Source organism: Odontesthes bonariensis, chromosome 10 (assembly GCF_027942865.1).
Source record: "Odontesthes bonariensis isolate fOdoBon6 chromosome 10, fOdoBon6.hap1, whole genome shotgun sequence".
NCBI lineage: Eukaryota > Metazoa > Chordata > Actinopteri > Atheriniformes > Atherinopsidae > Odontesthes > Odontesthes bonariensis.
In genome coordinates this window covers 28,435,322-28,461,876 of record NC_134515.1, presented here as the reverse complement: position 1 = coordinate 28,461,876, position 26,555 = coordinate 28,435,322, and the positions used below count along the sequence as shown (strand labels likewise).

Genomic DNA, 26,555 nt, shown 5'->3' with positions numbered 1-26,555 from the left:
TGGCCTGTCATCAGACACCATAAAGCACTTGAGATGATATTAAAAGATCACAGAAAGGCAACTAAACCGTGGTGATCGACTCTGCCTTCCTTGGTGACAACTCTGGTTTTTGTGTCTGTAGCAATTAACCTCAGCATGCTGTATGTACATGTGAGAGACTTAGGAAAACACATTTAATAGTCAGGATCGGTAGGAAGTGCTACAGGGGGATCAGTTGGTGGGGATGTGAGGCTCTAGGTGGTGAAGTTTTAAATTAGTCCCATCTGAACATATATCATCACAAAAGTTGACTGAGCTGATTTCTGTTTGTGCCTTTCTTCCTCTCTCTTTTTCCCCTGCTTCCTCCTCTCTGTGCCATGCTTGTTTTGTTTGCCCTCCCCTCAGGCTCCACCTTGTGCAAGGATCTCAGGTTATATCTGAGTAAGTGCTTCACACCCGGCTCAGTGGACAGCCAACTTCAGCAGGTCATCAGAGAGAACCTCTACCTCCGAGCAGTACCTTGTAAGTATGTCTTTTAAAATGAATGTATCACTGTATATCCCTTATCCCTGTATATTGTGATGATACTGTATACACTGTCACCAGGCTTATTTTATTCATTTAACTCGGCATAGCTCTTTTGTTCATTACCATCTTCATTAATTCTGTGACAACATATCTCCTGTTAGTGTCATGTGAATTCCATGATGTTAATTAGCATTTAAGTATGCACAACGGTTTCCCACACTTTTTTTCTGTCACTGTATGCTTGCACTGGGTGACTTAATGAACTAATTAAATAAGCTTGGTATATGAGGAGGTTGGTTATAAGACCGAAATATCTTACATCAAATTTTTGTGTGAAATAAAACACATCAGTTTGGACATTAGCAAAAGTCATCAGTTACCGTGACGACACTTTGTTTATTGTGTGTGGCATCCTGCCACTTCTAATCCACACCCCCGGTGCCTGGCTGCTTTTCTGTGTTGCTGGTGAGATGGCTGTGAATCTGATGGTAGATGTGTGTAACAGGTTCTTTTTTTAGTCCATAAAAGCAGTTGCATTTTGATTATTATGAATAAAACCAAGCACAGCGGCAGCCAAAGGCAGCTAGTAGTTGTACATCTGTTGCTATCTTAATCCTCTACATCATGACGTCATTGGAAGCAGCTAGAGGATATATAACAGATGAGTACTCTCTGACAGGAGCAGTGTTTTTTGTAACCATTTTCTGACTTGCTTTGTGCTCTTATATCTTTTCTTTTAGTTCTTCCTTCCCTTTTTGTTTTGTTCAGGAGGTGGTGCAGAGGTCAACGACCACCTCGTGTGTGTGTGTGTGTGTGTGTGTGTGTAGTCTTAACCTTGTCGTGGGAGTATAGAGTTGTTGCTAATCTCTCCTTTAGTCCAGGAAGTAGGTCATATGGCACGGTCTGCCACTACGCCAAACAGCACACTCCCTAACAGAACAAAGTACTGTTCAAACCACGCAAGAGGCTGTAAGAGAGCTAAAGCTGTCTCTCTCAGGACGTTACATTAAAGTGTAATTGCAATTTTAGCCATTTCAAGCTTTTCTCATTACTTAGCCATGCATCCACAGTGCAAGCCGCTGCTCAGGGACTCGGCTGCCTAAATTACCATCAGTGCTTTCAGCCGTTTTGAAATCAGAATTGGAAGGATGAGGGCGAATTGTTCTAAACAAACTCAGATGAAGGTTATTCAGAGAGGTTTTTTAAAGATTTCTCTGAGGAAGCAGTGCATTGATTCTGTTTATTGATAAGATGTAAATGTAAAATATGACATGAGACTTACCAGCTCTGTTGTTCTTGTGCTGCTAAACTTTGCAAACTTCCCATGTCTGGGTGATTTAATTTTGTAAGAGTGACAACAAGGCAGGCTCAGCCTCTGGGTGTGTAATCCCCTGATCTCCTAAAGATGACACAGTAAGATGCTGTTGTTCTCATGCTGATACCAGCACAGGCATGCTAGCCTGATCCAGAGACGGCAGTAACACCACGACTGCTCGTTTCAGACTATAGAGGCTTTTCTTTGCTTTATTGTTTTTCCTGAAGGAGGCAGCTGTGTTTACCAGGAACTTAAAGCTGAGGAGTTTTCATCAGTGGCTCATTGTGGCCCCCTTCAGGACCATAAGTACGTTCTTCCTGCTCTCTTTCTTGACACTTTGTTGTGTTTCTTGTTATTTCATGCATTGTTCAAACTGTGAATTACTCAACATTATGATTAATTAGCCTCAGTTTAAGTTTTTTGGGGATAGTTTTTTTATGGCAAGGAAACAAAGTATTTATGACAAGGCATCATGGCTTGTTTTTTCACGTTTCATTTATGCCATTTCTTTTTGTGAAAATGTGGCTTTGTACTGCTGGGCTATTTAGAAAGTATTTTAATCCTCGAATCCTTTTGATGAGACAAAATTCTCTGATGGTGAAGCTGGCCCTGATGCAAGAAATAATAAAACAAATGCTCAGTCGGGAGGGCCGTGCATAAAAATGGAAATGAACGGTAGAATTAAGTAAACAGAGGCTACAGTATCAATAATCTAGAGGGGGGAATTAAATTAAAAGCAAATCTATATCGGTGCCAACGTGGAGGAGGGGATGACTGCAGTCTAATGGACTTGTGTGCTAATACTGAGGCAGACAGGATGCTTATGGTGTAGCCCTGAGAAGCAGGTACAGTGCTTGTGTCAATGAACAACACTGCTCTCTATGTCTGGCACACTATTTCATAAAAGCAACCGTTCTGTATTAATAGGATACGAATTTACGAACCTCTTTTTGTCTCTACATTTAAATTATTCTGGTCTGTGAGCTGGGATTGCACATCTCACATTGCCATCTTCAACTTTCCCATCCATTTCCATGCAATCACACTAAGATGTACCATTTGTACATCTGCCCTTGAATGATTCAAAACCAAAGTCATGTTCTCAAGGCTGGCTGCGTCCCCGTCTCCCCCATAAAAGACTCTTCTAATCGTCTTTGTGGTGAGTCAGAGATAAGAAACATCATCATTCAGTTATTCTAATATGCTCACTCCAGCTTGTCTGGCTGACTGTCTGTGGCCTTTTCAGCTGTAGGATTCATTGTTTGCTATTTGTGTGCAGTGATCTTGAAAGACAGCTCTCCCTGGGTGTTGATACAGAGTTCTGTGTAATTACCTCTTCAATCCCTCCCTCACCCATGTTCCAGGGGATCAGTGTGCAGCGCCTACAGGGACAGGCGGGGAAGAAGAAGATGTCAATAATCCATTCTGTCTCCCCACTGACATGTCATATATATATATATATATATATATATATATATATCTCCGAGGAGGGTGTGTAGATAATGAATCCCTGCCTCACACCATATCTGGAGAGATGCTGTGTGTCCTGAGGGTAGGAGAAGAATTACACACATGTCATCAGGAGATTCGTTATCAGAGCTTTAATTAGACGCAGATACTTCTAATTTTTCTAAGATAACACATATATACGCTAGAGAGCAAAGACACTGCCATGACAAAGCATAGCCCAAACCAGAATGAAGCCTGGACGCATGGAAGTGTCAGCAGATGGAGTAGGAGCAAACTTTTATGTTCATGTAGCTTATGCAGGGTATTGGCCCTATTCATCGATTTAAAAGCAGCAGGGACAAGAGGAAAATATAGGTGTGACTAAGGAAAAAAACACGCAGAAAACACCTGCATGGTTTATTGTTGGCATAAAACAAGAAAGCAGAGAGCCAGAGCTGATCGGTACACAAACTGTAAAGTTAAACAAACTTTGTGCAGCAAAGAGAAGAGGTCATACTAATAGAGGGGGCGTCCAATGTCCGGTGACCACCCGTGTCTACAAGTGTGAGTTGGCTGCAGGGTGTGTGAATGCTTATTTTCTTCTCGTATGTGTGTGTTTTTGTTATTATTATCATCATTTTTTTCCGTCTCTGTCTTTCCGAGTGCGTGTGCGTTTGTGAGCTCGTGCTCACTGAGTTTAGTCCTGCATGTGTCATTGTGGCTGGGAGAGCTGCTCCCAGGACAGCAGTGCATTAATCACAGGTTTTATAGGGTATCTGGGTGTGACTTCCGCCTGCTGGCCCCACAGACGGACGTCACATGTGGTCCTCCAGGAGAAGGACGGAGATTTGTCTTTACTTTGGGTTCGGTGCGATTCTGTGCAGGAAAAAAAAAAAAAGACTCGTTTCAAGGTCAGAATAGGCGCTCCACACTCCTATTTTCAGATTAGAGTCTCCACTTGCTTAATGAGAAACATCGAAATCGGATTCACACCACATGTCTGTACTTGAGTTTAATTGCATGTAAGTCTGAAGTCTGGGTTGAAATAAAGCAAATACAGTGACGCTGTAATGATGCAGAAAGCTGTGGTCTCTTCCAGGCCAAGGTCAATGCAAATCAGTTGTAATGACAGATCATTGATCATCTGAGTGCTCCACCTTTGCAATAGTGATAAAATGACTTTAAGACTTTCTCAGAGCCTCATTAATGTTTAATTTATTGATCATCTCATGATAAAAAGAGCCCTTGGTAAATGCCTGCTATCATCCTACCAAAGGGCAGATTTTGGTTTGAGGATGAAAGCCCTGCTGAGCTGGTACTGTAATTGCTGGAAATGCTATAATTACCAATTAATATTTCCATTTTTTGTTTTTGTAGTTTTACAAATTTTGTCATTTGTCAAACCAATGTAAAACCTGGGCCACTTTTGCAACTGACTTCAGATGTTTGACTTCTGATGAGAGCAATAGCCTTTGGTTTATTGATATATCATCCACGCTTTCATGTGTTCTCACCGCTCTGATGTATGACATCATATCCACTCTCACAGGTACAACCAGACAGCCCAGAGAGGGGGAAATCTCAGGCGTCGACTACAACTTTGTCTCCATTGAAGAGTTCTTCTCTTTGGAGGAGTCGGGAGCACTTCTGGAGAGTGGAAAGTTCAAAGGTGAGCTGAGCCTGTGTGTTTAAGCACAACAGAATTATCTTAGGGAGAGCAGAAAGGGGATTCATCAAAAAGTGCATGCTGTATCCTTATCTAAACATTTGTAAATATAACAACATTTAAAGACCAATTTCATTGTTTCCTCAAACGTCAGGAAAACGTGATAAATGTCGTTAAGCTGAATTATTGATTACAACCGACTGGATAAAGCTGAAGCTAGAAATGATTCTAAACAATAACTTGTTACAGAGCTTTACAAACCTTCCCTGGTGACACTGCTGAGAAGAATGTTATTGTGTGGCTGTGAAATATTAATATTTGACCACAAGATATGGAAACTTACTGACAACACACAGCACCCCTGGGGCTACATGCAAGATGGAAGGAAAAACATTCTTTAATTTGATTTTTATTTGGGAAATGGGTTTGATGATATCATGCAATCCCTTGCAGTTAAACAGAGTGTCATTATTAGTAAAATATGCTTTATTAGGCTGCTTAAAGACACAATGATGGCATACCTTATGTGGACATAAGGCAGGTTGTGTCAGTGTCATCAAAGAGCAGCTGGAGGGACTTGGGAGGCTACATAGCTAAAGATGACTACTGGGACAGGTGCAAAAAAATAAGGTGTTCTCAACCTAAAGTTGATGACTTGTTTCAACTCAGCCTGAGAAATTTGTTTTTAGGCACATCAGAACATAGACTGTAAAGGGTCTGTCTCACCATGCACTCGCACTTTATGGTAAGCTAAGCTAAGTTTTTCCTGGCTTTAGCTTCAAAGCATACTGTACCAGATATTTGAATGATTCCAATTTCACAATTGGCTCACGAACAAGAAGCCAGGCTTTCTTAAGGGACCTTTTTTTCCCTTTACTTAATTGTAAATGAAGGACCACATGATTTTTTTTTAATTTTTTTTTTTATCAAACAAATAAGAAAAAAGTAGAAAAAGAAAAAAAATAAGATTCACACCTTCAGTGAACAGGAGGAAATCAGTTTGAAAGCCATGTCTTGGGTGCTGTTTACACATACCCGGGTATTTTGATAAACGAAGACCTTTCCCTTCGTTTGTGCCTTTCGTTTATACACAAACTGAGTTTTTTCCTCCGAAAACGAAGCTAAAAAAAAACTCCGGCAAAAGTGGAGATTTTTTAAAAACTCCGTTTAGCGTTTGTGTGTAAACTGGTTGAAAGAGACGAAAACGGAGTTTTCAGAATGGAATGCGGAGTTGTCGTCATAGTACAGAGCCCCGCCCCTATCCGCCATATTGGCAGGATGCTAGCGTGATAACGCCATTCATTGTTTATCTGGCAAGCATGGAGGTACTAGTAGCATTTCTGTTGTTGAGAGCTATACTCGCTTGTGTGATTTTGAAAATTACAGTCATACAATGTATTGAACAACAAAGGCGCATTAGGGCGCGGGCGGAGGGCAGCAATTGCGGAGCTTCTGTAGCTCAGTCTCGCTATCAGTCCACACACATGAGCCTGGCGCCATATTTTCTTCTTGAAAAGGATCCGGAAGTTCTTCCTGTCAGCGGTTCTCTATTAGGCTTCTGATTGGCTTGTGTGGAATTCTCATTGTTCTAACACTGCCACCGTCAGGCTTGGTGTAATTTAACAGCTCTTGATAGCGTATTTATGCTGATCAATGTAGACGTGTTTTTTTTTTAAAAACGGGGCTGTGTGCACCTAGTTTTTTTTGCAAGCGAAGGTTAGAAAATATGCGTTTATCAAAATACCCGGGTATGTGTAAACAGCACCTTGGTGTATATTAATGACTTTAGGTGTCGCTTATCACATATCCTCCCCCTACTATAGGGGTACGACTGCTGCTTCTGATTAAAAAGCTTCTATGCATTAGCATCCATAATTTACAACAGTTTAATGGGAGCAATAAATGTCATCCTCACCTGCCTCAGATGTGACATTGACGGACACACTGCTATCGGTATCAGCAGTATCAGTGCTGTGCGTGCAGGAGCCTGCAGAAACTGCAGTAAGTGGTGACGGCTGGTGACCTTGCTGTTGAGTTCACAAATCTAATGTTTCCTCTCAACCCATTTGGATCTCCATGAGCCAAATGGGGGAGAGGTAGGGGTAATTTCATTTCTTTTTTAGAAGCTGGAGCAGATGGCTTGAACAAAAGCAGTATGTGATCTCAGGGGAACATAAAATGTTTACAAATATAGGTACTATGTCCTCTTCATGGTTGCGTGAGCCTGCTCTGTAACATATTTTATTTAGCTCATGAATCAAATCAGATTGAAGCTAATAACATGTTAATGCAGAACGTATGCTTTTCCTGACCTTTAGATTTATGCCAACGGATTTGATTTACAATCCTGGCATTAATTTGCACTCATGTCAGTATCAGGTATAACATTTATACTCCAAATCCAAAATCTACAAACATCTCATGCATCTCTCTTTTTACCATTTATTGTGCTCCTTAAATGGGCATTATTTAAGGCAAGATTTTATTTTTTTTTGTCCAACCTGTCTCAGGGAATTACTACGGCACACCTCGGCCCGTTCACATAAGTGCAGACAGCCCTCCCATCACCTACCAGGAACACCGCAACCTGCTCAGAAACTTCCGCACACGCAGCAAATCGCTCAGCAACCTGGAGAAGCCTGCAGTGGAAGGCATAAACCACGAGGAAGACTTAGGCCTGTCAGGCAAGTATTGCTGTGCTAAATGATGGCTGGTGTGATCAATGCCATGAATGTTCATGTAAAAAAACGAGCACTAATCAGTTTTTATTTCTTACAAAATATTATAAGTATTGCAAAGTAGTTTTGGCCGTTTATAGTTCAAGTTATAAAAACTTAACAACATATTGTATCTGCTGAGCACTACACAGTATCCAGTGTCTCTCTACCTATAGCTTTAGCCTCCGATGTTCAAATTAATCAATCATTAGGACAATTAGTATGCTGGAAACTCTCAGTGGAGCAGTGGCCTCATTGATTGCTGGATTACCTCCAAAGGAAGGTCATGCTGCCTTAGGTGAGCAGACAGAGAGGCAGGCAGCTGGGCATGAGACAAATGGTCAGAAACCGCTTAGTAAAATAATCAACTTTGCCTAATGCTGACACATAGCCTACAGTAATTTGTAGCTTTCCTTCTGTCATTTAGCTGATTCTCGATGTGATCGATGACATAAACAGAAATCCTGAAAGATGTATTAATCATCAGTGTGGGAAAGAAAATGAGTAAAATCATCATTTTTACAAGTAAATACATCATCTGCAGAGTGCACATAAGAAAATGTTCATTCTGGCAAATATATGAATATGTATAGATCATTTATAAAAACGCTTTGATGCGTTAGCTGTTAACTACTTTCTTTGCACAGCAATAGTTTAGCACAGTGTAACTAAATGGTTCCCAAAAAAGGGGTCAAAAGGATTCTGAACAGTCATCAGACTGTTTACGGGTTTGCAATCTAACAGTCATTCAAACCACCCTTTGAAGTCTACGGGGAAATGTTAAATTGATGGTATCGCAAAGCGGCTGAAATTTGGTGAGCGACTGTCCACTTTATTATACATTATTATATCTCACAAGCCAAAAAGATTAAAATAGATCTAATTTAAAAGCTTTTTTCACTCATATGGTAAAGTACAGGAATAAAGTGCAAAGGGCCTCATTTGTAAGTAAGTTGTTTAAAATGACTTGATAAAGTTGTATTTATGTATTTCTGAAATATTTAATGCAACATTGTTTTAAAAAGTTTTAAAAGAACATAAATGCTAAGCAAAACTTTGGGTACCCATCGTGGGAGTCACCCATTCTTCTTTCAGGTTTTCTACATTTGTGAAATTCTCAGGCCTTTTCACATGCTTGCGCTGCACTTCTGAGATCTGTCCACAGATTTCTGATGATGTTGATGATTTTTGATGATGTACCCATATTGATTATCAGTTTTTAAAACCTGTCATAAAAATACATCAGACTTTCTTAGATGTTAATTAGCAAATGATGCTGAATTTTGTGGTAATGATGAAGGAAAATAATAACAATGTTTTGATTAGTGTACAATCTCGTAGAAATAACAATCAGTGGGCTTTCAATACCCTTTGCCATGTAACTATAGTAGTCCAGAAGGGACAAACGTAACATGAGCTCGAGAGCAGTTTGGGGTTGGTGGGAGTTATTCAGTCAGTTGAAATTTTCATTTGTGCTACTAGATACTACTCCATTCTATTAATTCAACCTCTAGACACTTAAATAGCCACAATGTAATACGTTTACTGGGGAAAGGAGGTCTTTGGCATGCCACTCTACCATGAAATAGAAATAGCAATGTATAAATATTCAAATAAACACATAAAATATTGCAATAAAACTGTATGTAGGTGTAGTACTTGAGTAAGAGACCTTAGGCTGGAAGATGTGAACAGGAGGTGAGTAACAGAGATTATATGGCCAGGTAAAAGTAGGAATGTTGCAACATAGGGTGGTTTTTTCCAGGTAGAGTGTAAGGAAGGATAGAAGCGAGGAGCCAAAGTGCTGTAGAAGATAGGGGAGAGCCAAGGAAAGTGGGAGGAGAGAAATGTAGGCAGACAGACATCCAGATAGTTAGCAACATACTTCGAACAGTCAGGTAAAACAGGATGGAGCCTGAAGACAGAGTCATCCAATATCCTGACCTCTGCTGAGTCATCTTTTGAAGTGTAACTGCGTGGGTGGATGGGTCAGCAGTACTTGTCATGTGCAGCGGGACTCTGGGCGCCCAGTGTCCAAGGTCTCTTAGATCCATGCTGGAGTCCAAAGTTGAAGGACAGCTACAAGGATAGTTAAGGGGGGGGGAAAATGCTTACATTTCCCATACTAGTAGTATGGCATGCATGGTCACACACTCCTTCTCCTCAGAGGGAGAACAAAGATGGCAGAGATGCTGACCTCAAGTCTTTTTGCCTGACAGCATCCAACGGAAATGTCAACATCAGGCCAATATATTGCAAGAAAAAGTTTGCACCCTCTATATCTGTTGAATACATCACTATTCAATTCTGTTTTTTAAACTGTGATTACAGGGGGCTTTGCAGGTGTCAGCAACAGCATCCCTCTTGGCCACCGGTCCGTCGGTCGGCCCCGGGCGTCCAGCAGTGGAGGTGATGGTCACGCCTTCGAGAACGGGATCATCGGCAGCAGAAGTGGCGCCAGAATTAGAGGTGTGATGCCTGATCACTGGGAGCAGGCCTTCAGTGACCCAGGAGAATCACTTTACATAGAGTGAGTTTCTACCGTTTAATCATTAATCTGTTACAGAAATTGTTCAACACTTTGATAAATGATTTTATTCTGTGTTTCACTGAGCTTTAAAAAGATGATCAGTATGCCTCTTCTTTCTGCCTGCTAGCTATGAGAGCTGGGAGATGTTTAACTTAGTGTGATAGACAACTAGACATGAAACATACTGGTAAGAGTCAGGCAAAATGCAAAGTTGAGTAAAAATGAACATCAGTCCAAAAACGATCAGCAACATCGTACAAAAGGACAGGACATTTAAAAAATATTAAAAGCCAAAAACCCTCCCAAAGTGACCTCTATCCACAAAAAAGTGCACTGAACACAGCAGAGCTGATGTGCAGATTTGCCATAACTGTTAACGGAAGCATGGGTAATAGATTTCTGTGAGGAACACACAGGATACCCCCCCCCCCCCTCAACATTAAGCTATGCAAAACAATGCAAATTTTTTTTCTTCCACTGCAGGGGTCCTTATTTACTCCCAAAATATATGAATTACACATACACAGTGTTGTGATCTTGGTTAGCAGCGGCACAGCATCCCTCCTCTCCTCTGGTGCCTTGAGCATGCAGGCAGATTGATAACCATGGACCCTCTGGCTGATCCAACGGAGCAACGGCTGAGCCACAAAGGAAGAGAGGGAGGTTCCATGTTAGGGTATTTTTGTCTCTCAAAAGGTCTCGAAATCAAGTAAGTTGTCAGCCACTAGGTGATGTTTTTCAAGTTTAGATTTAGATCTGTTGTTTTGTAGTTTACTAGACAATCTTAGGGTAGTATTGTTGTCAATGTTTTAATTGGTTGTTGTCAAAATGTATTTTTTTTTTACCTCAATAACTATGTAAGATCCAGTAGCTGCTTTTGACTGTTGTGACCGAGGAGGCAGACTAGACAAAATGCTTGTATGCAGTAGATACGCGAACAGTATCTAAATTATGGAAGACTCAGTCAGACAATAAGACCTAAGTAATGTTCAGAACAAAACCTACTGCACAATTCTGAAGAATCAGCACAAATACAGTACAGTGCAAAAGTCTTGAGCCACCCCTCATTTCTTTATATTTTGCTTCAGACGAACCAGACTTTAAGGGGGGGTCCTTGAGCAGTGGTTCTTCAGGCTTTTTGGAGGTCTTTTAAAGTTTCTATTTGGACATTGGCTGCTTTGTTGCTCATTTTTAATCCAGTCTTTGTACATGCCCATTTTCAAACAAATGGCTTTTATAGGCCACTTAACAATGAACAATGAATTATTCCAGCATATAAGAGGCACTTCAATCAAGGGATGAGGAAGTGTTGTGTCTACATACAATTGAAAACAAACTAACTTTTGATTTTACCTTTAGGCACTTTAAGACACATTTGTTCACATTCCTTTAGTTGCATCTATGAAAAATGTAAAAGATTTGACAGCCAATATTGTGATATCCAAAAACATGGTACATCTTATAAGGTTGTGCAATGTGTCATAGAAAAATTTAGGAAATTGGACAAATGGTGGACAAAGTAAATATCAGGCCTAAAAACTATCTACAGCAGATGAACTGTATCTGAAAGTGATGTCCTTAAGAAATAGATAAAAATCAAGCAAAGACCTGATACAGGACCCGAGAGATGCATCTGGCTTTTCAGTTGATCAATCTACTGTTCACTGAAGCCTCATCAGAAATGGTCTCCATGGAAGGAAGGCTGTCAAGAAGCCATTCTTAAGGAAGGAAATGAGGAGAAAGGCTGAGGTATGCCAAATGATGCAATGACTGGACTGAAAGTAATTGGAAATAGGTCTCATGGGGTGATGAATCCTCTTTATTCATATTTATTAAAAAAATATTTAGCAAGCAGGTATTGCAGTATATACTGTTACATTGATTGGAATTCCCTTGAACTAGCTTGACCGGGTTACACAGATAAGATCCCTACAACAACGCTTGAAGTAGTCTCGTTCTGATTGGTCAAAGTTTGAGACGACGCTAGCTTGACTTTTTTTCTTCTTTTTTTTCTTTACAGTCACAGAACCTCCCCTGACAGTAGAAAATTAACTGAATTCTGATTAGTTTTTTCCTCAAAGGAGGCAAAGCTGTGTTTGGTGATTAAAGTTTCCCCTGGCGACTAATAAGAACTCACTAAGTAATTTACGGCCGCACAACAACACCTGCTGATAAACAGATGCCTGCCGGACATGATTGCAGAGATCACAGATCTGTGTGATGTGTTTTAAAAAAGCAGAAAGTTGAGCTAAATTTATGGCCTGAATAGGTAATACCTTTCCGTGTTCATTTAAAAGCCCAGTGTGTTGGATGTGGTGACATCTTGAGAGAGAAAAAAGTTAAATTAATTATAGGCCAATCCTGGGGCCAGTGTTGTGTTTCTCAGTTCTGGGCCACTGCAGAAGCAACATGGCAGAGATGCCTCATTTTTTTATGTAGATATAAATAATTTGTTTTTCTAAAATGACTATTTTTTTAATGCTATTCTCATTAAAACTAATGAGAACATGATTTTTAAACTTATATTGCATTTCTACCAATAGATTTCCCCAAAGGCTACACACTGAAACTTGAAATAGTTTACTTACTGAACAGACACAAAATAGGACAGAAAAGTAAATGATACTAACATGGGTCTCTACTGAGCAGGGATGATATTGTAGTTCAACTGGGCATCAGAGACCTCGTATCTGCGTCACTTCTCCTGAAAGAGCCACTCTTCTCCCACTGATGAGCTTTCATCTTTGGACCAGATGCTTGTGAAAACGTGAAATATAGTATGAGACCATATGAGAAATTTTGGGATTCCTATGAGAGGACCCCAGTGAAATGCATCCCTCAAACATTCAAACAGTATCTTTCTCCATGAATGGCAGACTTTTTTTGAGGGTGCATTTCATGGGTATTGAATTTCTGTGCCGTCACAACCGATATTCCCATGTTTTTGAAGAGCGTGGCTTTTTCTTTTTCTTCTTCTTCCCCCTTTGTTTCGTGAAGGCGCAGCCCAAAGAGGACCAGCTGGCTGAGTCTTCGACCCTCAAGCCGGGACACCGTCTACAAAAATGAATGTGAGTCTCTTTGTTAATTTATTTTTCTCTGTGTAATTATCATCACACTGGCAACATATTGAAATGCTGAACAGCCTAAATGAAGCAACAAATTTGTCATGCACGGAAGTCAGAGACACAGCCAGCTTGTTAGAGTCAAATGAGATAGAATGAGCTTTTCGCCGAACAGAGACGTGTAAGTGATTAAGGCCTAAAGCTCTGAGCTGCTGGCGAAAGGCCAAACCTGCTTCACAGGCTAGCAGGGTCGACACGTGGAAGGCATGTGACTGGCCTGATGATGTGTTGTAGAAATAATAATAAGATAATCTAGTTTCTGATGTCTGTCTGTCATGACCAGTGAAAGAAACCCTATTTATCTTGCTGTGAGTCCGGCTTGTGTCAGTGAAGTGCAGTACACTGTTCTCACCAGCAGAAGGTGATATAGTATTCATGTTAATCAAAGATTTTTGCATGTGAAAGCATTTTTGTAAATAATACACAATGCAATTATTATATAATATCTGTTTGAATCCCAGACTGGGGATGTTTGCTGCTCCTGCAACCACAATTGAGATAAAGTTGTGTTAATATGAGGAAATGTACTATTTAAGATCACATTTCAAAGGTTTGAAGGTATATAGTTTGCAGTTAACAGTAAATAAAAAAAGCTGGATGACTGTACTGACTGAGCACGGTCAAGCTAATGGATTATGTTGCCAGTTTTAACTTGGTTGTCCGTAATGGAGTCTGCTTTTAATGCAATCTCTCAACCATATGCTTTGGTTTGTGTAGCATTTTGTTAAAAGCCATCTGCCGATTGGTTTGCAGTGTTAGGACTCCCTCTCTTCTCTCTTCTTATTAAAACCTGTCAGTTCCAACCACTTCATTGTATATAAGCGCACCGGACTGTTTAAACTCTTTTATACGTCACGCGTATCCTCATTTTTCCTTGGAGGTAAGCATCATGACTCTTCTTCTCTTTCTTTATCTGCTTTGGTAACTACCAGGGTTCACGGACCAGCCTGGGGAACTCAGGGGTTTCCCTGTGCACACCTACTTGATCAAGGGAACAAGAGGGTTTGGTTTCAACATTGTGGGGGGCAGCAGGGCAAGAGAGTTCCTCCAAGTCTACAGTGTGACTGCAAGTGGACCCTCTGCACTCAAGACAGGTAAACATGTGGTGTACTAGCATAGCTAGGTCAAATGTCTACTTTCAAATAAAATTAAAAAAAATCTATTTTTGGGAATGCACGACAATTGCAGACTGAGTGATGTAACTATGATCGTTAAAAGTCTTGCGACTATTTTGCTTTAATCAGCTCTGTGTTTTGTGCAGCTCTATGCTTGTGAATATAATGGTGAAATTTTTTGGTGTCCCAGAGAAAGTGTGTATCAAAATCCTTAATCCTAAAGCCTAGCACACCATAATCTAGCTATCATAACACTTGCAAATACAGTGGTGCAGATCCTGCTCACAAACATGCACGTCAATGCCCATACAGGCAGATATTACCACGCTCGGAGGCCAGAGCACAGGCTGTCACTGCAGGGAATGATCTAGTTCATATCTGTTAATAGGTTGGTTTAGGGGGATTATTTGGTTGGATTATTCCACACCCACACAAAATAAACAGACAGTATGTCATTTGCAAACACCTATCCGCACACTCAAGCATGCGAAAATGGGCCAAATAAGTGAAAATAATGAAACAAAAAGAAATTTTTTCAGTAAATTCTTTGTGATATCTCTGTCCGTGTGTTTTTGTTTTTGCTTTACTAGCGGACATCCTGGTGTACATCAATGATGTTTGTGTGTTGGGAGTGTCTCACAAAGAGGTCGTAGAGATGCTCAAATCAGTGCCTGTGGGCCACAGTGTGGATATAGAGGTTAGAAGGGGGTATCCCATGCTCTACAACCCTGACGGTCGGCCCAAGCAGTCCCCACCAAGGCTACAAGATGGCGAGGACCCCATGCTGCTGCCCACCACCACCCAGCCTCAGCCTCTTCACCAGCTACCTCGCCACCCGACACCCACACCCCAGACCCAGCACTTTAATTATAACGGGATCCACGGTGACGTGAGCTACATGGAGCCTGGTGTGACTCTCGATGCCAACGGAAATGCCACTTCCTTCGCTTCCAGACCGCCTCCCCCATACAGACGCTCCAGTGTGAGCAACGCTGCCTCTTCCTCGCCTGTTCGCCCGCCTCGGTCCCTGAGAAGTTTGGCCAGGCTGCAGTCGCTTGACCCGAATCTGGCAAGCCAGAGTGACAGTGAAGTTGTTTCTGCAATCGGTTCGCACAGGTAACTCCATAGATAACACAGAAGACCCACACAGACAGAAACGAATGTGTTGTGCTTGCGAAGTGGGATGACTTGTTTGGTGTTTACTTAACTTAACTTTTTTTTTTTTTCCTCATCAGGGCATCAATGATCCGTAATCACAATAATAATTCCCTTTCAACGCCACCTCCTCATTTACGTTATGGGGCATCAAAGTCGTCAGAGAGCGATCTGTCAACCTGTACGCTGCAGGGGTCCCGGCTGCCGCTGCCTGAGTCACCTCGTAGGCCTTCTTCTTCCCCCGGTGGCCCTCGCAGTGCTCACTCTCACCTCTTCAGACCACACACCTCCCACCTCAGACCTCCTCCCACCCCAGAGAGCCCCCACCATCGTGGCTTCAATGGTTTCCATGGTAACACCAGCCCCACTGCCAGTCCCAGCAGTGTGTCCTCTCCTGGGGCAATGAGTGTGGGCAGTGCGTTTGGAGGTTTCAACGGAGGGGAACTGGCTCCAGTGGCCTTGGCTCAGACTGAAGGAGACAGAGGCCTCGGCTTCAGTGTGACAGCTGGCGGTCCGGGAGGCAGGTTGACTTTAGTGGAGAGAGTGTGGGACAGGAAGCAGTGCAATTCCCTGCAGCCAGGGGATGCTATTGTCAAAATCAATGGGGCTGATGTCCAGACTCTTGGCTTTGCTCAGGTAATAGAGGATCAGGAGAAGCAACATGAAATGAACTCAGTTCATAGCCAGTTTGTTGACACTGTGCTCGCTTGCCAACATGCTGAATTAAAGACAACATCTAGCTATTTTTATTCTATGTGTATTCACGTGAATCAGTCTGCGGCATTTAAAATTAGCAAAACATTCTCAATATTGCCCAAAAATATTCTTTTATGTTTTCTTACAGATACAAGCAATTCTGCAGGAACACACCAAACAGGGAGAAGTCATCTTACTGGTTTACAGAGGAGGTAAATCCCTCACATTTACTGTAGTCAGGAATTAGTTAGTAACTTACAAACAAATACTTGCAGCTGCTAATTTTTTTTTCTGTCATTATCAGGTATCTATCATTCATCCATCTCCCCTGGTTCCATTCGGAGACTCCCTCCGCCTCTTCTCCGCCCCCCTCCTCCCCCTGGTGGCTCAGACAACTTCTCTATTCTCCCAGAGGTGCTGCCTATGCCCCGCACCTCCAGCAGCACTCCTCCCTCCCCAGTCCCAACACGTTCTTCTCTGATCCAGAGCACCAGTTTTTTAGAGTCAATTCCAGTAACCCTTACTATGGAGCCAAAGGACTGGATCGACATAGGCCTCGAGGACGACGCTGCCGGGGACCCGGTTCCTGATACGAGTCTTGAGAAGCGTAAGGGGGAAGAAAATCGGCCATTCCGTGGGTTCGATGTGGAGCTGAGGAGGAGGCCAGGAGAGGGCTTTGGGTTTGTCATTGCCTCTCAGGACGTGGAGAATGGCAAAGGTAAGAGCTACTCTCACCGCGTGGTCCATCTTTTATTGTGTGATTGAGTGTTCTTCCAGCTAAGGATCTGAATAGATCTGGACGGACATTGCACAGCATTAGCTGGACGTTTCTGGCCCAGCACAACCATTTGGTCACCTGCCCATGGAAATGAGTTTCATCTGGATGTCCTTGTGAACAGAAACACCATTAGATAATTACATTTTAAAAAGTGGTCACCATGGCCACATGCCACTGGATGAGTCACGATGCATCATCAATCTTTTCCTTGTTTGTTCTTTCAGGTTTGCTTTATTTGCATTGTTGAAGGAATTTGGTGCTTTTATCTATTATTTTCAGACTAGTTTATCACAAATTGCACTTTTGGCTAGCTACAGGAAGTTGCCTGACCCTGTTTAACAGTCTAACTAGAAGGTATGCTCATAAAAAGCTCAATTCAAATGCACTATCCATTAGTGGTTTGGCTTTTCATTTGTTGGCCCCAACAAAGAGTTTCAATCTGGATTTGATTATGTTGAAAGCTAGCAGAAAAAAAAAGGTTTGTAAAAAAAAAAAGAGCTTGTCTGGCTCTTTGAAAATATACAAAGTCAAATTACTGTAAGTCTCAGCAAGAAAAAAATTCATACTGAAATATTAAACTCTCTCCAGAGTGGATCAGAGCTGCTTTAGCGAGTGAGGAGCACGCAAACATTAATATGCAGGTGGTTTTACTGTTATGACAGATCGGTGGAGGAACCACTGATCTTTTTAATCCACTTTATCAGCTTAAATGTCTCCTGCAAAATTACCTTTTTTTCTGACCCTTCTCTATCTGCTCCAACTTGACAGAACATTTGAGGCTGGTTTAAATTTCATCTGGGCAACGAGCACATCCTGCTATAAACGCCTTTGAGCACTGTTCTTACTGTATGAACAACAGGTTAGCTACAGAATCTCCATGGTGCATCACCCCCTCCTCCCCTCCCCTTGACTTCTATGGGCAGCCGCTGTGATGCTGTCAATTTGCTTTATATCCCAAGATAACATGTGTTTTAGTTTTTATGGTAAGATTAAAGTTGTAGGTGCGTCTGTCTCTGCAGCACAAAGATTCTATGAACCTCCACCTATATCGTGTCCTCAATTTTTCCTTATCATGTTGTAGACAGAGGTCTCTGTCATTCTGTCTTGTCCCCTTTTCGTTATCTTTCTCTGCCACTCATCCTCATAAGATCCCGCCCACTCTCTGTCCCGCACCCCTTTCACTCTGCAGTAAAAGCGTCCAGTCTGGTTTTTGAAAAGATTAAAACTCTCCCTCTCTCTCCTCCCTTCCTGCCTCACTCTCTTCCACCTCACGCTCCCTCCGTCACCCTCTGAATGCTTAAGAGAAATGCTTCACTGAATATTTCCCTCGCTGCGGAGCAACAGAGAGGAACAGCCAACCTGTGTTTTAGCTCCTGTTGACAGCTGCATGTGAACCTCAAAAGCTTCCAGCTGCTGAACCTGGAATACAGGATCTTCTTTTTTTTTTTCTGTTGCTGTTTTTTTTGTGCATGCTAATCTAAGAGCCATGCTGGAGAGATTACAGTCTGCTTTGAAAACTGTGAAGGAGTCTAAACGTAATTATCTGCTCTGCTTCTCTCTGTGTGCTGATCAGAAACGGGGAAGGTTTTGGTGCATTTAGCTTTGCCCGGGTGTCGGAAGCTTTTGAATTCTGTGTCGCACTGGGAAGTTTGCTTGGTCAGGTGTGTTGACAGTGTGAAAGTTAGATCCATAAGCTCACATGTTTTGTATGTCAGACGGCCGATTGCACTGATGCTGCGAGAGATGCTGTTTGTGATGTGGCTGTTTTCATACATATGCTGCTGGCTCATTGAAGCAGCAATTAATGGGAGGGATTTGAGCACATGACTTTATGTGTACCAGGGACGTCAGTAAGAGCAGTGGGTTTAACAGTAGTATAGCAGTGCTGATTGCAATTACGCAACTCAATGAGAGATCTGCTGAAGACCCTCTCCAGCTACGATCTTCTGTTTGGCGTCTGCAGGCTGCTGCTTCACCACGGCTGCAGAGGGAGATTTAATGATGGCAGCAGGGAGCAGGGAGGGGGGCTGCAACCTCTCCTGAGCGGTGAACGGTGCAGCATGTCAGAGGCTGGCTGGCTGACTGCTGGGCATGCATACCGCAGAGGGATTACTGTGGACAGGAGAACACAGAGAGCCAGGGGAAAAGACACCACAGCTTAAACATTTGGATGCAGCTGTGTGTGTAGTTCTTGTGTATCTGTTTGTGCATCTGTGGCCGAGCATATCTGTCTCAATCTCTCTGCATGTGAGTCACTGTGCATGTGGGTCTGCACATTGCGGCCATGTGCGTGCATATTCAAAGGTTTGTTTATGTATTATGCATGATAAGAAGACTATCTCCAAAGCTGCCTTGGCTTTGATTTGACCTGATTGCTGTTTCTGCCTGGGTCACCCAGATTAGGCCCAGATTGGAGATGTCTCTGGGCTCCAATTTATAAGCTGTGCCTTTTAACTGAATCATCATCCCACTGTGACGTGTACTCCAGCTCATATGAAATATTTCTCCTCGCCTCATCTGCTAACAAGCACTTTGTTCCACAATATAGATCAGTTGTAACCTGCTGTTTTAATTCCAGAGGGATGTGAGGACAGAGTTTCGTACTTCAGCTAAATGAGAGTCCCAAAATGATTATGCGGCCTGAGGGGTTACATAAGGCCGCTGGCAAGACTCTAGAGGAGGCCAGCTGTCACCAAAACATAACATACTCTCAGAGCGGGGTTAGAGAGCGAGTAACAGGGAATTAGCTAAGATACTGACAGTGGAGTAGAAGATGGACATCTAAGCAGACAGAGGCAGCATAAAATTGTTTTTTGGTTGCTGGAGAGATTAGCGGACAAAAAATTTAATTCCAGGTAGCTAGGTATTTTTCTACCTCAAATACTGACCAGAGTAGAGATTATTGTTGTCTGATCTCATCATACAGAGGATAAGACAAAGTGAGAACATGATAGAGCTAATGGTGGCCGCTTCTAACTTCTCTCAAATCAAAAGTCAATGCAATCACAAGAAAATGCACACTTTTTGCACTTTATCTATTACAGCCGATGAGTGTGTTGAGAGTGACAGAGGGTGGTCAGAACTGTTCCACACGCAAGGGGGAAAAAAAATCTATTTTTAGGATGCCAGCACAAAAAAAAAAAACGAAAAGACAAAAAAAGCCAGAGGCAAACTAATGCAGACGGTTTACAAGTTTGCTAATCTGAGATGAGCTGAGAGTGAGAATCACCGATGCTGTGTAAACTTAAGAGCAAACATCTGGAGTTTGTTTTCTGTTATTGTGCACAGTTTGACAGAATCGGGACAGAAAAATATTGCTGAAAGGCTTGTTCATGTTCTTGCGGTGAAAGACATTATTGAACAGGAAAAAAACTGCAGGGTGGGATGATAGATGGGAAGATGAAGATCACGTGGAGAATGTTTCAAGGAGACAGCGGGGGAGGTGAAAGAAAGGCCTTGATGGGAAATCATTTATGAAGTAAACCCTGCCAAAAACAATAGCTTGTTTTAGAAAATTCCAGAACATGCACTGTTGAGATAAATCTCAATAAGTTGCTAATAATTTCATTACTTTTGATACCAGTTATTGCTCACTGCCCTCACTTAGGAGGAAAGTCTTTTAAGCAGGTTGAAATCTTGCTGTAATGTTATCAAATCCACAATGTAGTATTTACTGACTTATTTTGCTCTATTTTCAGCTGCGTCGCTTCTTCCCCATCGGTTTGTGACCGTCCGCCGCGGCAGTCCCGCAGCAAAGAGCGGACAGATCCGTCAGGGAGATCGCTTAGAGGCTGTAGAGGGACGCTCGGTGGTGACTCTGCCTCACAGGGAACTTGCTCAGATTCTTCGTCGAGCAGGAAATACTCTTCGCCTAACCATTGTCCCCCGCCCCAGCACCTGTAAGTGCACATATAAGCAACCAAACACACATGCCAATATGCTGTTCACTCTGGCTTTTAATAAATGATCTTATCGCACTCATCATCCCTCTCAGACTCCTCGAACGTTACAGAGACCGCTGACCATGACCATGGTCACAGAAGCAGAAAGGGTCAGAGGTCACGTCCAAAGGTAAGCACATTTAGCTCATTTGCATAATTCACTGCCTGTTTAGGAAATTTCCTGCGGCAATGACAAACCAGTCATCCATTTTCCCCTCTCTACCTGCATATCCCAGCGTGACTCAAGGTATTACAGTGTGGATCTGGATCGGGGCCCCTCAGGCTTTGGCTTCAGCCTCCGAGGGGGTAGCGAGTACAACATGGGCCTCTACGTCCTCGGACTGATGGAGGGGGGGCCCGCCTCACGAAGCCAAAAAATGCAGGTGTGTCTGTTTGTTTATATGATATAATTATTCATACCATCTCTGTCTAAATGTTTTACTCAAACCACAGGGGTGAAGCAATTCTTTGAAATGAGTCAATGCACCACTTTGGGAGCACTTGTGATGTAGTCTGGGTTCATTAATAGAGCTCCAAATGACCTAATATATACTTCTAAATACATGACACATGTATTCTGTTCTATTGTATAAATGTGTTTCGTGAGCTGAGCTGTTAAAAAAAAAAGAAAATCACTAGATGAGAGGAAATTATTAGTATTACAGTATTAGTGGCACTATGAGGTGGTTTTGAGTGAAATGTCCTCTTTAACTTCTTCGGGGTTTGAGAACAAATGAATGAGATCGCAGATACAGTATTTGAAGGGGTGTTGTGGTCGCAGGTGAGCGATCAGCTTGTAGAGATAAACGGGGACAGCACGGGCGGGATGACCCACAGCCAGGCTGTCGAGCAGATTCGCAGAGGAGGCCACCGCATCCACCTGGTCCTCAAGAGAGGAAACGGCTACGTGCCTGACTACGGTAAGACTGAGCTGGAGGATTTTTGAATTTTAAGGCAAAAGCAGAGGAATAAATGACACGTAGAAAAAGGGGATAGTCAGATGTAGGAAACTTTTTTGCATGCAATCTCTTTGGGGTTTTATCTGCCCTCGTCTCCTTTTTTGTGGGGCTGGGTCTAAACTAACATGTTTTTCAATTTTTCCGTTCTGTCTTCTTCTTTGGTGTTTCCTACGTTTTACCCCATCACATCTTTGGCTCATTAAATCCTTTTTCCTTTTAACATTCCAACATTTCTCTCTGCATAAATACCTTGCCTTGGTTTTCCTCCATATACTCTTTAAACCACTTCTCTGCACTCTACTCTTTCTTCTTCTTCTTCTTCTTCTCTCTTTGACTCTCAGTGGAACTCTCCAGTTTGTCTCTATGTATGACCAACTCCAAGCTAGGCGAGCCTTGCTTCTATGTCATTGGACGGACAGAGAATATGCGGTTGGTAATGGTTCCTGTTAGTTCTCCCATTTTTTGTTTCTCTAAATCCCCCTAACCAGTCACCATGTCTAAAGCCTGTGTTTAACCTCCTTATTAGAAGACCAGCAACTAAATGAGGAATCTTTACATTATATTTCTTGCCTTTTGACTTGAGGAATCTGTGAAGTAAATTAAAAGAGAAAATGGCATAATTGCATGTCATAGAGCATACCCATGATCAGCTGTGTGTTGCACTGAAATAGAAAAGCAGCTGTTATAACACAAGCTGACCCAATACACTTGTAAAAAGTGAAAAAAAAAAAAAAAAACACTATCTTGATCTCGGAGCTCTCTAAGACAGATTACATAATGCATTTTGTCAGGGATTTTGGTCTCCATGTCTCTCGCCTGCCCATTCAATCTATTTTCTCCTCCTCTCTCCTCCCTGCTTAATGTGTATCCAGGCCGTGAGCACCGAATCACCTCCCCCTCCCTCCTGTATAACCCCAAGGAGCAGGGTTTGGCTGCAGTAAACTCCACCGGATGGAGGGGGCGCAGGTCCAAGCAGAAGAGGAGAAGCAGGTCACATGAAGACGAGAGGGCGAAAGGGACGGGAAGGAGAAGAAGAAGACGGGGCTCAGGGGGAGGAGAGCGTTCGCGTTTACAAAGCCCCGTCTCTGAGCGGGGAGAGAGGTCTCGGCAGGCCAGGGACAGGAGTAGGAGGAGACAAAGAAGAGCCCAGAGTTTACCCAGAGATGCCATCGGGAAATATGATGACAGTGACACAGAGAAGGGGACAGCGAGGGGAAGGAAAAGGGACAAGGACAGGGGGAGGAGCAGAGATAGAGGGAGGAAAAGCAGGAGTGAGGAGAGGGCCAGGATGGAAGAGGGTGAGAGATCTGAGCAGGAGGAAGAGGAAGAGGAAGAGCAGGAAGCGCCTGCTGTTGAGGAGAGGGTGGAAGAAAAGCTGGAGGAAAGAGTGGAATTTAAAGAGAGTGAAGAGGAAGTTATCCTACCAATTCCAAGTCCAACCCAAAGGCTTCCCAGACCCAAGGAAGACCGGGAAAGTGAGCATGATGACAACTGGGACATGGCAGCACAGTACAGGGGACTTAAGAGAGACACGGAGCAGGAGAGCGAGCAGGAGAGGTCACCAGATGTTGGCAGGGGTGAAGATAAGTCCACAGAGGGGGAAGAAGATGACGATGCACACTCCCTGCGCTTTGTGAGGCCTTTATCAGGTGTGGCTGTGATAGATCCAGTTTCACAGAGAAAGCCCTTCTCCTTCCTTACCTCCACACTGTCTGTAGAGCAGCTGGAGGACGATGCGTCAGAGTCTGGAGGCAGCCAATCTGACGGCAGCGTGTCTGCTGCCAGTATCTCAGGCCTCTCTCTGGCCGCCGCAGAGGCAGGTGGGCAGAGGGGCCTGGTGCTGCCAGGCCCTTGGCTCACACCCAGCAAGCAGAGGCTGGTTCAGTATGTAGAGGGAGACAGGCGGCCCGGGAGGCGGACAGGGCAGAGAGGAGGAGGAAGCGCTGTCTCTTGACTTTTAATTGGAGATTTAGCATGCAGCAGCTGAATGATACTGTATCAAATTCTCTGTCACTCTTAGACCTCGAGTTGTTTTCTGCAGCGACCCTCTCCACCATACTTTTTCTCTGAGTCTCTTCGATATGTAAGGTAGAAGTTATATTCTTTGTGCCTTTTTGCAGCTGAATTCTGGCTGATGTTAAATCACATTTCAACTTGTAACTGACATTTCCCTCCCCACAAATGTACACGTCCCTGCAAGCCACTGTTTTGCTCTCCTTGGCTTGCACTTTTCATTATTCACTCACCTATCAGCTTTCCGTGTGGTGTTTCAGACTATTTTAGCCGAGTGTCCTCTCTCACGTTCCGCCTGCATAGACCTATACCTCATGGTGACACTGAGCAATAATAATGCAACTGTCCGAGACTATCAGCCATCCACATCCACTGCACTACGCCGATCTGGTCTGAATGGAGTCAGTGTAACATGTTTGTACAGCATCCTCTTTGTCTTACGGTCTGTGGACACTTGCCTCAACTTGTTACGTTGTTCCATATAAGTGGATATTTGATTGTGATAATGCAAATCCCTTTCGGAAGCAGGTGTAACATCTATATTCTGTAAATATCTGTAGAGAATTAAGCATCAGAGCATAATGTAGATACTATATCCTAATTTGTATAACTATATTGTAACATATAATAAGTCTAGATATTTGAATATATGCAGTATACCTATATATATGTATATATATAGGTATATATATTACAAACGGAACGTAACCATTCATATTATTGTGTGATGACGAGTAACGTGAAAATTGGTACCCAGCTTTTGTGAAGGCTCAAAATGTTACCACAGACGCATATACGGTTAGTACCTACCCTAGTCATAAATGAATGTTTTGTAAAATGCTGCTTGAGTGTGGTTTGGATGCTCTGTGTTGTACCCTACTTCAGAAATCAGCAAAAAGATGCCAAAAATATGCATCCGGTGTGCATATTTCCAGTACTGTTAATGTTGTGTATGTGGGGTCAGAACAAAACCACTGTCTACATTCTAGAGAGTGCTGTGCCCATCGTGCCACGTACAGTTGCCTTGGTAACAAACCACTTTATCCTAACCACTTATTTTTCTTACTGTGAAAACCTTTGCTCTGAGGTGTCTAATACTAGAGATGGGTGGGTTATTTAGTGATTTCAGCCATGCCAAAAAAAAGAAGAAAAAAAAAGGCCCGTACTGTAAATCAGCAAAAGGAAAATCTGCAGAATCTGAGCTTCATTTTCTTTTGCTCTCTTGAGGAAAAAAAAAATCTGTTTAGGACAAATTATTAAGATTTAAGCTGAACGGATACTGTGAGATGTTATTTTTCTATGAAATTATCTTTTTTTATATACTCAGGTTTTCAGATACTTCGCTCCGGATAAGCCATTAGGAGGATAAGCTGCAGAGTGACTTCACACCATTTTCATAACGCAAAGTGGATTCATATTATTTATAATTCTTCGCAATTTTATGTTGATTCTTGACGGCGGCATTAGGAGATGCAGACTGTTATTTGTTACCAGTCGTTTCGTCATTTCTACCCACGGGAACAAACCACGGAACTAAATCAAACTGCTTAGAGTGCCCACTCCATTTGTTTGCATTGCTGTGTTGCCCAGAATAGCAGTACAGCGACCAAACAAATATACTGTTTTCTCCAACCAATGACCATACAGAGTAGCTTTTTAGCAGATGTGTAGGAGTTATTTTATAACGTTTGCTATGGTTCCTTTTTTTAAAGTTTCATTTCTTATATGAAGGGTTGTTTGGCTGAACTGTAAAGTGCAAATAAACTGCTAAACCAATTACTTGCAGTTGTCGTGGATGTTTTTTTTTTACTGTGTTGTGGAAAAAAACTAAAGCCACAATAATGGACAGCAGATGGCAGCAAAAATGTAGACTACAGTGTGAGTATGTAAGATGAGATTCTAACGGGATGAAGTGTGTGCGTGTGTGTTAGAGAGAGAGAAATCTGAGGGTTGTTGTAATGAATCCACAACAGGATGAGATGAGAAAAAGGACTGACTGAACAGTAAAGATACATTCATGGATATGGGTCAATAGAATCCACCAAGAGGCTAAATATGAACATTTTACTCAAATCAATTATTTAACCTGCTTCTCGTATTAAGATTTGTTTGACATTCTCAATGCAGAGTTATGGTTTATTCTAATGTGACTTAAAGTCTGTACAGAAACATCACCTGTGTGAGCCATCACACACACACACACACACACACACACACTCAGAGAGAAGAGGGTAGATATCCAGCGTTTCAGTTCAGATACGAGCTCTTAAGCACTCCAACTAAAAATAACATCGCTCTAGGGTCTGTTGTTCTCTCGTGTTGTCCTGAGCCGCATCCTTCTGTTCAAGCCAGCGCTTACACTAAATTTATAAATAAATGAATAAATAAAGCCTCATATATAGCAGCCCATCTCCCTGTTTCACTGCAAGAGATAGTCAAAATGAAGCTTTGGGATTTCAGTTTTACATTCAGCGCAACAGAATTTTCCATTTCACGGACTGTATTGGGTTTGATTTATTTAGGAGTTTTCCTACCTGTGCATCTTGAATTCAAATACTGAGGCTTGCAAAGCTGCAAAGATCCAAAACAAGA

At 42.4% G+C, this 26,555-nt stretch overlaps 1 protein-coding gene across 5 annotated transcripts in view; it reads left to right on the top strand.

Moving 5' to 3' along the window:
* The window catches only part of magixb (MAGI family member, X-linked b), a 42,683-nt gene extending 16,941 nt beyond the window's left edge, over positions 1-25,742 (top strand). For 2 of the 5 annotated variants that reach the window (XM_075475112.1, XM_075475111.1), the window contains exons 3-17: positions 385-501; positions 4,821-4,940; positions 7,448-7,621; positions 9,986-10,184; positions 13,182-13,252; positions 14,239-14,400; positions 15,012-15,537; positions 15,657-16,212; positions 16,421-16,484; positions 16,577-16,990; positions 20,749-20,949; positions 21,045-21,121; positions 21,228-21,374; positions 21,773-21,911; positions 22,823-25,742. In XM_075475112.1, the coding sequence (XP_075331227.1) occupies positions 385-501; positions 4,821-4,940; positions 7,448-7,621; positions 9,986-10,184; positions 13,182-13,252; positions 14,239-14,400; positions 15,012-15,537; positions 15,657-16,212; positions 16,421-16,484; positions 16,577-16,990; positions 20,749-20,949; positions 21,045-21,121; positions 21,228-21,374; positions 21,773-21,911; positions 22,823-23,904 (4,049 nt within the window). In that variant the 3' untranslated portion in view covers positions 23,905-25,742. Of the gene's footprint in view, positions 1-384; positions 502-4,820; positions 4,941-7,447; positions 7,622-9,985; positions 10,185-10,729; positions 10,894-13,181; positions 13,253-14,238; positions 14,401-15,011; positions 15,538-15,656; positions 16,213-16,420; positions 16,485-16,576; positions 16,991-20,748; positions 20,950-21,044; positions 21,122-21,227; positions 21,375-21,772; positions 21,912-22,291; positions 22,396-22,822 lie in introns of those variants that run through there. The other 3 variants (XM_075475114.1, XM_075475115.1, XM_075475113.1) reach the window with 3 other exon arrangements.
* The last annotated feature ends 813 nt before the right edge of the window (positions 25,743-26,555 follow it).